We start from the raw sequence: 15,361 nt of genomic DNA on the forward strand, positions 1-15,361 counted from the left end.
TAATTAGAGGAAGATTAAAAAAACCTAGTTTGGTGAGAGTGTAAGTTATGGTGATATTTCTATTGCAGAGTACATGGAGTATAAATACAGTTACATTAGGCACCCATAAAAAACTTTTGGGGTTGAAGCCTGTCCTCTTGGTTTATACTACATTAACCGTGAGAAGCCCGTGTTGCTGCACTGGAAATAGCATGCTGCTAATGGCTACCACATTTGAAGTGTCCATTAGCCCACAGAGGAATGAAGTTAAGTGACTATGACAGGGGCACTCCCTCGGTTTGCCAGGCTTCTATTGTGACCCGGTTGGTCGTCCTGCACTCTTATTCACAGCCAGTAGAAAAACTGGGTCAAAGGTCAGACATCCAGAGTGCTGTGGTTTCTATGGCGACGTGGCCTATTAAGGCCAGGCTCATTGGCCTCTTAACATGCTCTTGTACACAAAAGAACTATTAGTGCAAAAAAAGGGGAGCGAGGAGCACGATGAGGGGATGCAGCACCGGGGAGGTCCTGACAGTGCAGCGTCAAGCTTCTTCCGACATTTCCAAGATGGTTCATGCAGGATACGCACTGTATGTCAGACGTACGCAGCGATGACGTGCTCTTCCGAAAACAGGCAAGATACGTGGGTTTGCGCTTTTCTCAAAAGGTCTCAGCTTTAAATTACTCAATGAGCGATGCCGTCATATGACTACCTCATGTGTATTCTGCACAAGGCCAAACTCACCAGCAAACCGGGTTTATTTGAAAAGTCCTTGGAGTGAATTTATTGCTGTTTCAGTAATAAAACAGCATTAACAGAATACAAGGCCAAGACAAACCCCCATAAAAAGCTTCTTTAACATTCTGTCTCAGTGAGTGAGCTGCAACTTCAGCAGGCGTTTGCATTTCTGCAACTCAAGCAATTATTTGTTTCATGAGGCTACTCTTTTTTTTTTTTGTCTTCCTTGAGCATGACATGGTCCTGAGTTATTACTTCCTGCATCTAGAGTGTAACCAACGTTAACTGCAATGTGTGTGTTAGAATGAAGCCGCCATTGTTCTCCTCCTTGGATTTCAGGTAATTTTAATCAGCCGTTTAAAGCTAAAGTGAGGGTACAGTCAGGAATAAGTGAGTAATTTTGTTACAGAGCACAACAGCAGGTCACATAAAAACTCACTGTGTAATTAGACGCAGGAGAAAATAATTATACATCTGGTAAGAGCAAGGCCATCTCATAAAGACAGAGAGCAGGGTGCAAAGCTATTCAAAGTTAATTATGTGAAGTCAGTTATGTGGTTTTCTGCACCTTTGGAGAGCTGCTTTCGATTGTCACAAACTGCTCCCTGCTAATGTCACAATGATCCGATGTCAAGACAGGCTAGCCCTCTAATGTTCAAGATATCCTTTCTGCTCAACGACCCGCGGCATTGTTTGTCCAGTCGCGCAGGAACGCAACTTTTTTATTGTTTGGGGAGTAGCCTCGTTTCATTGAAATTCACAGCTGTAAACGTCTGTATAATTAACTCCAGAACACGAGGTGGTTACCAGCAGTCGGCTGGTTGTTTACAGTAAAGCTCGACTTAGAAATCAAATGTGTATGTGTGTGTGTGTGCACAAATCTAGGTGTGTGTGTGTCAACACTACGCCAATGACACACAAGTGAGACCTGAATTTTTCATTTATGACCAAACACAAATTGACCGGAGACAGCGTGGGTTACCAATATAATGCTGCGTTTTCTTGCCAAGGCGTTTAGGAGGCAATAATAAGTTCTGCATGCACCCCCACCCCCTCGCGCTGAACAGGGCAAATACCACAGCGTGGTAATCACTCCCAAATACACAGGGAAGACATAAAAATAACCCCTCTCTCTTCTTTTTCCAGAAATTGCAAATAAATATTTACCCCCAGTCTCCGAGAGTAAACACACGTACGTCTAAAAGTGCACCTTTTTTTTTCTCACTGACAGAGCACAATTGTTTTTCTCTCTCTTTTTTTTCAACTTCCCAAGAGTAGCTGACAGGGCTAGAGGAGAGGCAGCAAAGCGTCGTGAAGGGGGGGGAGTCAGTTTTGAAAAACTGAGGTGGGCATAAGTGGGTGTAGTGGAGAAGGCAAGCGAGAGAGAGCGAGAGAGAGAAGGAGGGAAAAAAGAGCCTAAATTAAACACATTTGTTTCTGCTCTCACATACCACAAGTCTTATGAAAACAGAGGGCTGATTGTGTTCACTCTGCAAGTTCTACCCCCCTCCCCTCTGTCTCTTCACCACCACCCAGCTCCACTCCCCCAACCCCCTGTCCTGAGCAGCAGCAGCCCCCCCCCCCCAAACACACACACACACACACACAGCTGCCTGCAGATGCCTCCTGTGTTTGCTCTCTTGAGTGCTAAAGCGCAAATCTCCAGGCCCCGCAGACTTCTGGGCCCTGCCTCATCTCAGTTTTTACTACCTGACATCCCTATCACCCCACTGCAAACTCCACTCCCTCCACTCTCCGCCGGCTCTCTCCTACTCACACACACACACGTTCAAATGCCACAGGTACGTTTCAGCCAGTCAGTCCTCAAACACAGGGGACCCAGAGAGGGACTGAGGGCATATAATTTAAGGTGGCAAAGATGTGGAATCAGTCGCTTTGACGTGGAATCAATTCATTTCCATCTATATGTCGCTGTTTTTAAGCTCTAACAGTCATGCAAACTATATTCAAAAATCATTTGGCACAAAAGAAAGAAATTTGCTACATGTGCTACAATGTAGCTTTTGAATCGAACAGTAAAAGCAATCTCAAACCTCCACAATGTGTGACACAGCACAAAATTGCCATGACATTCCCCGGGATTAGTTATGCGTACTGTCAGCAGACTGCAGGGAGGTCTGGAAGACTGCCAGCAGGGTTTTTTTTTTGTTTTTTTTTTAATACCTGAAACATTTGTAAAAGTCATTTCCTTACAATCTGCAGGCTTCATTTTCATCGTGCTGATATTGAGTGCTAAATCACGATTTAGCAATAGACTTGTCTATAAATCTGTCCCCGTGCAGGGCTCTTCTTACATCTCTGAAACTCTGAAAAGCCTGAAACCCGTCAGACAAAACCTACACGTTCACAGTGTGAAGAAAAGCCTATAGAGGAATCACAAGGCGGGATGAGGATGGGTCATTAGGTCCTTTACCTCTTCAAGGTTCAGCAGGTCTCTTGAAAGCAAAACAATGAAGCAGGAACATAAGCAGAGCACCATCAATTGCCTGAGAATATCTGTTTATTTTAATATTGACTAAATCACTTTTTACACATTTTGGGAAAACATGTCCAGTTTTGAGCAACTAATATTAATTTATACAGGCTGTCACAACTTTTTATAGAAAAAAATCTTCATGACATTAACCAGACCACTGAGACCTCGAGGCTGGACATGCTACTTAAAACAATACAGCTGCTGCTATCTTTCACTTTCAATGCAATCTAATGAGAGGGGCAAGGTGATTATGATCAGGGGCTGCTGTAAATATCAGATTCCCTGGGACAGGGTTGAGGAGAGGCCCCCTTACAATTACATAGTATTCAGGAATGCAGAGCATGAACCACAGTAACAGGGAGCTGAAGACAAAAACGCTCACATCCCATTCTGAACGTTTAGCTCACACCACGCGACAGAAAAAAAAAGGGGGGTTTTACAAACAGCCTTTAAAAAAGTAGGAAAGTTTATCTTTCATGGAGAACTGTTTCTGCGATACTGTGCCACAATGCAACAAGCTTCCACTCAATCCAAGCTGCACACTTCTGCAAACAATTAAATGTTAACCCAAGGACTGTAAGCTGCTCAGAGAGAGAGAGAGAGAGAGGGAGAGAATAGGAGGGGGTGACTGGAGAGAGAGAGAGAGAGAGAGAGAGAGGAGGGGGGTGCTTGTGCACAATTACAGCAGGGATTTATGGCCTGAGAAACAATTTATAAATCACAGCGCCTGAGCTAATGTGCTCCAGATTGTTCTCCATGCAGCTGCAATTTTGGTCTGCGTGAAACGGCATAATAAACCTGGCTGGAGGACATGTTTGGGTGGTGGCGGTGGTGGGGCAGGGAGAAAAGTTGAGATTGTGGGTGGGGGCTGAAAGTTTTGAGGTGTTTTGAACAAAGAAACTGAGAAGTTTTTTTTTTTTTTTTTTAATTATTATTATAATTATTATTATTATTATTTGAGGCCGGGTGAGATTTTGCTGAGGTGCGATTCTTAATTGAGAAAGGCTAAGAAGGTCTTAACAGAAATGTTCAAATTATGCAAATAATCCCAATTAAAGATTGGTGGGCAGTTTGGGGGTAATAATGGACAAAACCGGAAAAGCAGTGAAACTTCAAAACAAGCACAGTAACTTTGCAGTGAGTGGAAAACCACTCACTGCAAAAACCGTGAATGGCACTCTTTTAATTACACTTCTGACATGAGTCGAAAATCATTCGGGTAATGAAAAGGAAAGACAAATGCTGCAAACTGATCCCTTCATTGTGGCTGCTGGGCTGATGTAGAGGAGGGGATCGGATATGCCGAGGGGAAGCCTGAGCTTTCGTGGCCACTCAGCCAACTGGCCCTGAACCTTGACCTCTAACCCTTCACCCAGGGGGGCAAACAAAGCTCTGAGTGACATCTGAAACTAGACACTCTGTGGGGAGAGAGTGTCTGGACAGGACTCAAATAACCCCATTAACTCTGCAGAAAAGATTTATGGCTATTTATTCTCCCCCTGCAATTTTCGAAAGCTGAAGAGTCACACAGATCTGTCAAAAATAATCGAGCGATTAAGAGGTGCGCAGCGAGTTTTATCCCGTTTACTTGCCAATATCTCCATCTTGCATGAGGATAGGCAAAAATGCGCCATAATTAACAACTCTGAGTGGAGCTGTGATTAGCAGTGGTACACACATATGCCAACAGTTAGTCTGCAGCAAAATAAATTCTGCTTAATATGAACAGCATGAGTCCGTCTTCAGGCAGTTTTAAAGAGAGTCACTGATGCATATTCACCCGCACCTCTGATGGATTTCTGTACAATAGATTACGTAAACAACTTTGGCATTGGTTTACTGTAAACAAAAACAGAGGGAAAAGTTGATGGTAAATGTGCTGCGGTGAATGCGAGCGCTCCGTCGCCAGAATGCTGAAAGCCACTGTAGTATTTAAATCAGGCAAGGAGGGAGGAAGACTGGGCCAAGCATTCTGTAGCTCAGCTGTGAGGCTCTAAGCCGTTGCCCTAGGGTCTTTGTCCTGCCTTTCAGGGCAAGTCTGAGGTAGTCAAAGACCCTATTCATGACCGGCGCTCCCCCTGCCAACACACCCATACAGCCCCAGTCAAGTCAGCCGAGAGCTATAGAGCCTTCCCATTTCACACGAGAATCAGACCTGCCCCTAAAGCCTGCTTCAGGGATTTCCAATAGCCAGCTCCTCTAACCCATGTACAAATCAAACAAAAGGGCTCCTTGGCCTATTCCATGTCATATAGGCTTGATTAGATCTTTTTTTTTTCTAATGTAGCTACTCTACATTTGAAGCAAATAAGTCAGTCAAATATGTAGGGAATTGTTCCGATGGAGATCCTGATCCTACCCCACATCCATGATTATCATCTGATACAAGATCAACCTCATGCCAACACTTACTTCTTTAAAGAAGCACCCAACCTGAGTATATCAAATGATAAACTCTCAACACAAAGCAACCTAATCATGCTGATTATCTGAGGGCAGGCGCTAGGGGAATCCCGCTATCTGTAAAGAGTGTCTTATGTCTGCTGAGCACAAGGCCCTCAATCACATCCCTTACTCATAACTAATCAAGAACATTACCTCATAATTTTAAATTGAGCAGATAAGGTCAGGGAAGAGGGATATCCTGTGGCTGAGGGCGATGCGAACAGCTCAGGCCATCAGACGCTTCTGCTGCTCCTGCTGTTTATTCTAACAGGATCCACAAGTCTGGACCGAGATAAGGAGGCTACACATTTTCGATGACTTGTGCCTTTGCTCGGCTTTAATCTAATTTGCTGCTCCGCAGAACATTGTGACTTCTTAACAAGTGCAATTGGTTTATGAGGCTAACGGGGAAAGAGAGGGGCACCCAAAGGTTAAGTTAATACCAATATCAGGACAAGCAGCCTGATCTCATGGGAAAATTGTCAACGTGTGATATTTAACAAAGAAATTCACATTAAATGCATTTCTTTATGGGGTTTCCTGGTTGTTGTTTTTTAGATATCTAAGATCTGGCCTGCCCTCATGAACATTTTGTAAACTTCACTTAAAAAACACACACTAAAGTTGACCAAATAAAGTGGCAATGCATAAATTCTTTTACAAATACTGTTGCAGACAATTTTTAATGATAAAATGCAAACCACTAAAGATTACACGGACACGTTCCAATAACGGCTTAAACAACAGAGTGAAATAATGCTTCTGTGACATACATTTACCCCAGGCTAATATGCGTGTGTCTAAATAAATGTATTCAACACGTGACATTAGCTCTCCGTCTTTATTTATACAGTTACATATACGATCCATTACTTACGAGCTACCAGAGCTAAATTCAGTTTGCAGATGGCGCGTCAGTCTTATCGGTTACAGCGATGACTCTATAGTCAAGCGCGTGCAAGTTTTGGTCTATTTCAATACAACGACGTGCAAGAAATCATCATGTGGCAACTTAAAATGCGTGACAAAGTGAGAGATGCAGTTACTTTATGGGTAAAGTGAAAATCTGCACGGGTTAAACCAACTCTTAAAATGTCAGTGCAGAACAGGTCACGGGTTGTGTACGGGTGCAACGTGTGGATGTGTGACATGTATCTGTCAGTGGGCTACGAGCTCCAACAGCACTCCCAAACCTGCTCCACCATTTAACTCGGTGGGAAGCAGCATTGCTGATTTATAACCTCAACCAGAAGAACAGCTGCTCTGCTTGCAGTCAACTAACCTCATTCTGGAAGGATGTCCATCCACTTCTTAATTTAGTATGACACTACAGCCTCACTGGTACAACGCATACGCATGCCTTTATTGGGCCGTGCGCACACAGAGCACTTCCGTGCCCTGCATATGAACCGAAGCGAGGCCTGGTGTAAATCTCAGTAGTACTGATGCTACATGCACATGATCTGATATCCTCCTGCTGTTGTTGACTGGGTTGTGACTGTAAGGTAATGGTAAGGCATTGTGGTCTACGAAGAAGAAGCTGTGCTCTGTGGGAGACAGAATCCCTCAGATAAGTGAGTGCCTCAAGGTCTGGAAGGCAGCCCACCACAGGATAACAGGCAAAGGAATAGCAGCACCCGTATCTGCCCCAGTTTATGCTTCTACCACCACATCTCATCAACAATCTCTCCTCATGCCTGCTCCCTCTCCCTCTGCTGCTGCCTGCAGTGCTTAAACTGAAAACAGCTGCTTGGAATACCAGACTGATGAAACCCTGTTTAGAGCTTTTTTTTTTGTCTTCCTGCTGTACAATCACATTTTACTAGCGAGGAGTTTAAGGTACAATTATAGAGGGAAAACATTTTTTTATGCGACCTAAACAGTAGTGGTTATGGGTATGCATGGGCATACAAACACTTATATAAGGAAACAGTCACTCTACCCTAATCTACCAGTTAGACTGCTGTGGTAGGGATCATTATCATTATGATTTTATCTGCAGTTTTCACTGAGAAGCAGTGTACTGGAGGTGAAAAGACTAGTTAACCGATAAGACTAATTTAACCAATCCAGACAAAAAATCACAAGTTCATCTCCTTTCTTTGTCGTATTACACAAGCGATTACACAGTTAATCCACCTTCATTCAACTGGCTGGATCATAAACATAATTATGGTTAGATGCAGGCATAATTAAGGCCCGACCGATATATCATCCGACATTTGTCTAGCACAGGTAATTTAGTCATTTAAAAATGGTATCCGACAGAGTTGCTCCAACTCCAACTCTGAAAAACTGTATTAAGAATAAAACTCCTTCTCCGTTTCTATGAGGGCAGAGACACGCACACGATTCATGCGAGCTTTAATTTGCTCTAAGAACAGCTTTTTTTAATATGTAACAGTTTGACCAAAAAAATGAGTGACAAAGAAAGCAAGCTTTGGTTTTCCATTGCTTCTAACTAAACTATATTTGAGTCTCACAATAGATTCATGATGCAGAGATTATCCACTAAGCATTGCAATTGTTTGAACGCAGAGTAAGGACATGTGTAGACATGACTCTTTATTTGTTCACAGGAACGCCTATCGCCTATATTTAACTCTTCAACAAGAGTTTTGTGTTCCGAGACTAGAACAGCGGAGACATCGGCGTGCGCTCCGAAGCGCTAGACATGTTCACCTGTTTGGCAAAATGTATCTCGACTTAAACACAAGTTCTCCCATTTTTTGTTTGGTTTTTTTAAAGGAGAAAAAGCAGTGTACCAAACTGAGCAGCAGTTCTGGCCAAACGCAGCAAACGAGAAAAACACATAAATTGATTTTTAAAAAAAACAAAAAAAACCACTCGCACACATATTCATCTTGGCACATCAAAGGGATTCATTGATGTCACTGAACATGGGGAGTCTGCGGCTGGAGAGGGGAGATGTTGGTTATCCTTTCCTCAAAGGGTGCTGAGATGCTCCTGATGGGCCCCGCGCTCGAGAAGCCAGAGAACGCTATAAACAGAATTTCTAATGTCAGGCGGGCGAGTGGGTGGGTTAGGTAGTGAACCAGCAGGCTATGGGGTAGCGGGAGGAATTGACGCCAGCTCATGCTTTCCACAGAGATTAGAGAGAGAAGGATAGAGACCAGGACTGACACCATTTCACACAGTTGTGTGTGAGGGATGGCAGGAAGAAAGCATCCGTGGGCTGAAAATCAAATGCCAGATGCATGCATCCCCCCCCCCCAAAAAAAGATTTGCATGTGACGCTCCTGGAGATGATATAAAGTTATAACATCTACTGATTTGTTGGTTAGTTGCTGTGTAAATTGGAACATTTGCAACATATTATTAGCTGCACTGGTTTGTGTTGCACTAATTAGAACTGACCTTGATTACCCCTGTGCAATATAAAAGCTAATTGCTGAGATATACAGCCGTGAAATATGTACCAATTCACACATTATGTGGAAACTGAGAATGTAAACATCTCTCCCCTTCTTCTGCAACTAAATCACGATTGTTTTTTAATTCCTTTAAGTCCGAGCAGAGGGTTCATTATCAAAATGACTCCAGGCGAGAGCTCCCAGCCAGTGATGGCATTTCTGCGGGCGATCAAGATCTCCTTCTAATTGGATAGTGCCACCAAATTGATGTAGATGTGTTTGCCATTGAAGGGAAAAAAATCCTTTAAAAACTATAAACCTAGTCAAAAATGTTAGCTGTGTTGACACAGTGCTTGGGTATAAAAATATTTGCACGCCGACATTCAGGAATACAACACTGAGCGTTGTGAGAATGTGAGCACCCCGTACACTGTTCCCTCTGTTGCAAAATATCCACACAGCCTCACCTGAACGCCCCCACTCCCCCAACCCTCCTGACGCTCACAGGCTCTGTACAGACAAACGTGCAGCACGCATGGTTGCATGTTTGCTCATTCACACACACACACACACATGCAGCAAGGTGAGTGAAATGCCAAGTGAGCCACCTGATGAAAAGACATCTCCACACAAACAGGCTTTGCTTATGCAGGGAGAGGCCCTTTTATTCAGCGGGACAATGTCTGTGTTGACTTTTCTTTGTCTGCACATTTTAAGCACCAAAAGCACCAGAAAGAATTGAGGGGGGGTGGCGGTGGTGGTGAGAGCCAATGCGGCATGCAATCGTAGCCACTGACATGTCCAGACTTATACAAGCTCTCCATTCATATCTCGATCTCAAACCATTTTCTATTCAACAATCATGCTCGGGAGTTCGAGTGTCCCACCGTGTATTTGATGAAGATATGTTTGAGCGGCTAACCTCGCTCACACTCTCTCGCCACCTCTCACACACAAGAGGCATTTCGCTCGTCGGCGAGGATGATGGTGATGTAGTGGCCGAGTTATCTAAAAGTGCTGATGAAGGCAACAAGGGGCGGTGGCGTGGAGCGGAGTGCGTGTTTTGCCAAGTTAAATCTGACAGTCTTCGATCACAATGCAAATCAGTGAATTGGCAAACATTTAGCTGGATTTGTGCTGCTAACTTTGATAAAGAGGGGGAAAAAAACAAAACAAAAATGTAAAAAAAAATGCTCCGGTCCTGCGCCCCACAGCAGGCAGAGGTCTGGTGGAACATCTCTGCAAACATAAAACCTCCTCCTCAGCTCTCAGTGGATTACAGCGGAATGTCAGCTCAGAGCAGGCTTTAAATCAGTTATGCTTGGCCCTCAGGGGAACTCTGTGCTGATCCCATGTAGGCCTGTCTCTCATTGCTCATGATAGGGTTGCCACATCCCAAATTCTTTTTTTTTTTTAAGTTAGGGGCTCAAAACCTTCAAGACTGCAGAGTAAAATTACTGCATGACAACTCTTGAGCAACACCTCACGTCTATTATATGCACTGAATGCACATGCAGCATTACTACACAAAAGCAGCTGGTTGGGAGAGCACAAGTAGGACTTATAAATAGTTTCATGCAAATGTGAAAATGAATGTCTCGCATACATACAAAACTCAAAAAAAACATTTACATTACGCTCAAAGGTATCAAGCTGCCTAGTCTGCACCAGGAAATGGAAACGGTGGATTTTGTTGCCTGGCACTAATCACACGATCTGTGTGAGAGACGCAACTTTAATGCGTCTCATGCAGCACAAGTACAACCGCATACTGCTGGGCGCTTATAAAACAAATGGGGCAGTTCCAGCAGCAGGGCGTTCCAAGCTGCACAACATCATAAAAGTATTTGCGGGCACCGGGATGGTTTTTATGTCAAGACGGGAGAGGTGACAAAACAAATTCATTTACCCTGTAGGAAGAAATTTAATCTCACTAGCCTATCTGCATATTCCACAGAATGATGATTCGTGATAAACTTTACTGCAGAGTTCATCTGCGCTAAACTTGATCCACAGGTGTAAATAAACCGGACTCTCGCAATGAGAGGTGAAAAAAAAAGAAAAATGTTGAGCCTTTCCCCAATCACATTCACGACATTTAAGCCACGAAGCCAGTCCAAAGCCCAGTACAATATGGAGACCTTAAGACGACCGCTAAGTATGCCAGCTATTGTCTGCCTGCTTGTTTTCTGCCACAGTGATGATTGACACAGTCAGCCCACTTTGTCCTATTGACCCCATTCTTTTTTTTTTCTTCAAATATAGAGGATTATACCTCAGAATTTAAAATCCCCTGTAATTATTTGTTACTTTGCCACAAGCAATAAGCTGTATTAATTTTCAGCTCTTGTTTTCCTAGAGAAAATACCAGGAAGAGAGAGGCATTCATACCAGACACGCATGACAAAACAAAGCAAGGGACGAGATAACAGAGTTAAAGCTGTTGGGTTTGTTTCTTAATTACACCAAATACATCTACCACAGTTTCCTTTGGGGGGAATAAAAGTATTCTAATGCACTTCTATTCGAGCACGTTTATCTCTTGGGTTGTGACGTCACTCCTCGGAAAGTCTGGTGGCCAAAACCAACAACATAGACAAACTACAAGGTAGCGTGCATCACATGGAGTGAGGAGAGTAGCCATTTAGTTAATGAGCCCCAATGGAGACCTCCAATGAAGCCATCAAGACTGCTCAGAATAACAATGGTCAACTAACGCCTTTCTAATTGAATGGAAGGTACAGGGAGGCAAGGGGAGTGGGCAAGGAACAGTGAAAAGGATAAAGGGGGAGGGGAGGGGGGGCTGGGTCTTTTCAGTCAGATGCCTGCCAGGCCTTAACGAAAGTACTTGTTTTTTTTTTTCCTTTTTTTGGGGTGGGGGGGTGACATGGCTTGGGGGATGGACAATCTCAAGAAAAACAGAGCTCACAAGCAGAGATTATTTCAAGGAAGTTTGTGCAGCACCAATTACATTGCATTTAACAGTCTCCCGATTCCAAATATTAAACTACCTAAAATGTGTGCCTGTTTGACCTTAAGAGTCCACATCATTACTAACTGGCTACCCACTGCTGTGTGAAAATGTCATGTTTGAAGCCAAGCACTGCAAAAAAGAAAAATTGCAACAACAACAACAACAAAAAAGCAGCAACCAAACCAATAATCAGTATTAAAACACTATAAAGTGTTTACAACTTCACAAGCTGGGAATGCCTCAATGCAACAAGTTAAATGACACACTCCAAACTCTGCATCAGCAACACTTGCTTAAGACTGTCAACCTTATCTGGACATTTAAAGTCTCTGGACAGCGTCTGTCAGGGGACACAGTGCAGTGAAATGCCTCCCGTGTGTGTCAGAGTGAGGTATTACATTGTTGTTACTGTAGGATATGACCTGACCAAGAGCCTTTTCCCCCCTTTTGCAGAGTAGCTTTTAATATGCAGGCCAACAGAAGAAGTTAGCCTGCCTATCAAAAGGAATGCCACTGAAGCTAACAACATTAGAAAGAAATGTGGTGCAAGTAAAAACAACATGAGAATATCTTGCGATTCTAAAATGGCATTTTAGAAGGAACAGCAGCCTCTGCACTGCAAAATACAAGTCCCTGGAATAACAGCACTTTAGATAACATCAGCTTTAGTAAGGCGAGGCCACTATTAAGTATATAATGAAGACCCAGTGTGAAGACTGCAGCACAGTTTTTGTAAGGGACTGTCAAAGTTGCTCCTTATTTTAAAAAAAGACTGAGCAACGTGTCTGAGGTTTCCATCTGAATAAGAAGTTCTCATATGCGAGCCTTTGCGAGGGGTGGGTGGCAGGGAGAATTTTATATCCCCAAAAAGAACAAAGAAGTAGTTAGTACTCCTTGAGAGGCCACTCGGAGGGAATATGGCGTCTGAGTTGTGCACAAGGAACTTTTACGCACGGCCAAAGTTTTTTGCAGAGTGAGAGGGAACAAAGAAAAGAAAGCAAGGGGAGGGAAACACATCCGCAGGGACACTTACTGTTCTTGCACTGGGAGACAGCGAACCATTAGAAAGGTATGGATTGGTGAGGTCTGGGATCATGAGAAACGGGTAGCCAGGATAGTGTGGACTCTTAAAAAAGCCACCATCTTGCTGTCTTCTCAGTGCTGCAGGGATAAAGAAAATGGTTAAGCAAGACACAACAATTACCAGTTGCACTATGCAAAAGACCCAGAGTTCCTTTTTATTATTATTATTATCATCATTATTATTATTACTGTTATCATTACCTTCGCTGAAGTAGTCTCTTGTTTTCTCATAACTTTCTGAGTCGGGTCTGGTTTGGGGGCGCCTCTCTGCTTGCTACAACGGACATTAGACACACACGGAGGAGGAGGGGGGAAACTAGTGAAACTTTCAGCGCTATTAAATCCCATTTCTTTTAATGCTGAGCCCCGCGGAGAGCACTTAAAATGTGCTCTGCACTTACCTCCGAGTCTGATGAGCTGCTGTTGTTTTCCGACTCGTTCACTAAGGAGGATTTCACATCATCCAAATCCCTTTCCGCTGACACATTTTCGGAGATCTTTTCCTCCTGCTCCCCTTCGTCTTTAAACGATATCATTTCATCGTTGGCCCCCAAATCGTCCCCACCACCTCCGTTTAACTGTGGCATTTTCGCAGACGAGTGGAGAGTATCAAGGAGGACGAAAAACAAACGCAACAATTGACCTTTTCTTCTTTTTTTCTTTCTTTATCTGATCAGCGTAGTCCAAGCGAACCACTGGAGCAGTAAACTACAAGAAAATGTTCATATTTCAAAACTCCTTTTTCATCCTCTGAACTTGATCCTGTGCTCCATGTCGAGCCTTGAGTTAATAATCCACAATTAAAAGTTTGCAACGGCGACAGAAAATATCGATGAAAGCTTGGCGTCGGTGGCCGGATGCGCCGCAAACTTGGCAAAGTTTCGTCTCCTTCGCAGGTTGTGGACAACTTACGGTCCCTGTGTGTCTCTACTTTTTGTGCCGCTGAGGAATGGGACTTTCTTTCCTCCTACAAGAGTCCGGAGACCATATAAACTACAGCACGCGCGACAGCGAGGTTATTCAAGAACGAGCAACACGTCCGATTTCATCTCCTAATATCCATGCGTAAGAGAACAACTGCTCAAGTTTTTTTTTAAAAAAAGAAGAAAAAAATAAGGAAAGAAAAAGGGAAAAAAACAACAACGACACGGGCTGCAGTTTTCTCCACTTCGGACTCGCTTGCTTTCCCCGAGAACCGACAATTTGTTATGTGGGCCCCCAACGTAAACAAAGTTCATAACTAGAAAAAGAGAAATAAAAAAAGACGTGCAAAAGTATAAAAAAATAAAAGGTTCAGCTGGACGTGCTCGCCCTTTCCCTCCACATTGCTGCCGGGGAATGCGCTCTGAAAACTACTTGGTTGTTCAAGTGGAAGAAAAGCGCAAGCCCGTCCGTAGAGGAGGAGTTTGCGCTGAAAACCGACACTTCATTCACCGCCGTGTAGGCTACATCAGCTATTCTTAACCCTAAAGCCACCAATGCGCAGTCTCCATACAGACCATGAAGTGATGAGGGGGGGGGGGGGGGGGGGCATTTTAACTGGAGGGCTGCGTGACCACAAATACATCACCACCCCAATATATTATTATTAGTATTATTAGTATTATTATTAGTATTATTATTATTGTAGACAAATTACGAGGTGGACTCGCTTTGTTTTAAACATGCGAATAAAGCAGAAACAGCGCGTCACCCTAATCGCCTTTTAATAGTTTAAGTAAACACCAGCAGCAGTCTATCGTGTGACGCGACCAGATGATATTCCCAGTATTGTTCAGGTAAGCAGCAGAGACCACGCCGCCTCCATCAGGGAGGGAGGAAATAACAGGCCAGCTTTTAGTGACAAACTCGTAATTACACGCTTCTATTTAAATTGCACGTCTGCGCTGCCCTGAAACAATAAAGCGCAATAACACCCGGGATAAAGCACGGCCTATTACGGCACAGCTACCAGGCATGACAGTGAGGCAACAAGGCTCTGAACATCCAGGCCTCCTGTGACATGCCTCTCTCTCTCTCTCTCTCTCTCTCTCTCAAGCACATTGCCCCATTGTTGATTTGAGGAACAGGACTGGAGCCTGGTTTTGCAAGCTTTGGAAGAACAAGGGAAGTGGTTACATTTTTTTTTAAAAGATTCGTATGAAGTAACCTCCTCATAAATCTTAAACACGGGGATGAATTTGAAATCCACGACAAATGAAATGAGCTGAGTTTGTTTTGTTTTTCTCGCAAAGTATGGAGAGTTGCTAAAGTTATCCAGAGGTGCAACA

General features: G+C 43.6%; 1 protein-coding gene across 2 annotated transcripts in view; it reads right to left on the reverse strand.

Moving 5' to 3' along the window:
* Positions 1-14,440, reverse strand: part of tcf7l1b (transcription factor 7 like 1b) — a 30,695-nt gene extending 16,255 nt beyond the window's left edge. The window contains exons 1-3 of one of the 2 annotated variants that reach the window (XM_063489717.1): positions 13,493-14,440; positions 13,293-13,365; positions 13,042-13,169 (exon numbers count right to left, since the gene is read on the reverse strand). In XM_063489717.1, the coding sequence (XP_063345787.1) occupies positions 13,042-13,169; positions 13,293-13,365; positions 13,493-13,678 (387 nt within the window). In that variant the 5' untranslated portion in view covers positions 13,679-14,440. The remainder of the gene's footprint in view (positions 1-13,041; positions 13,170-13,292; positions 13,366-13,492) is intronic. The other variant, XM_063489718.1, reaches the window with a different exon arrangement.
* Positions 14,441-15,361: the final 921 nt, after the last annotated feature.

The sequence above is a fragment of the Pelmatolapia mariae genome, linkage group LG12, assembly GCF_036321145.2.
Source record: "Pelmatolapia mariae isolate MD_Pm_ZW linkage group LG12, Pm_UMD_F_2, whole genome shotgun sequence".
Taxonomy (NCBI): Eukaryota; Metazoa; Chordata; class Actinopteri; order Cichliformes; family Cichlidae; genus Pelmatolapia; species Pelmatolapia mariae.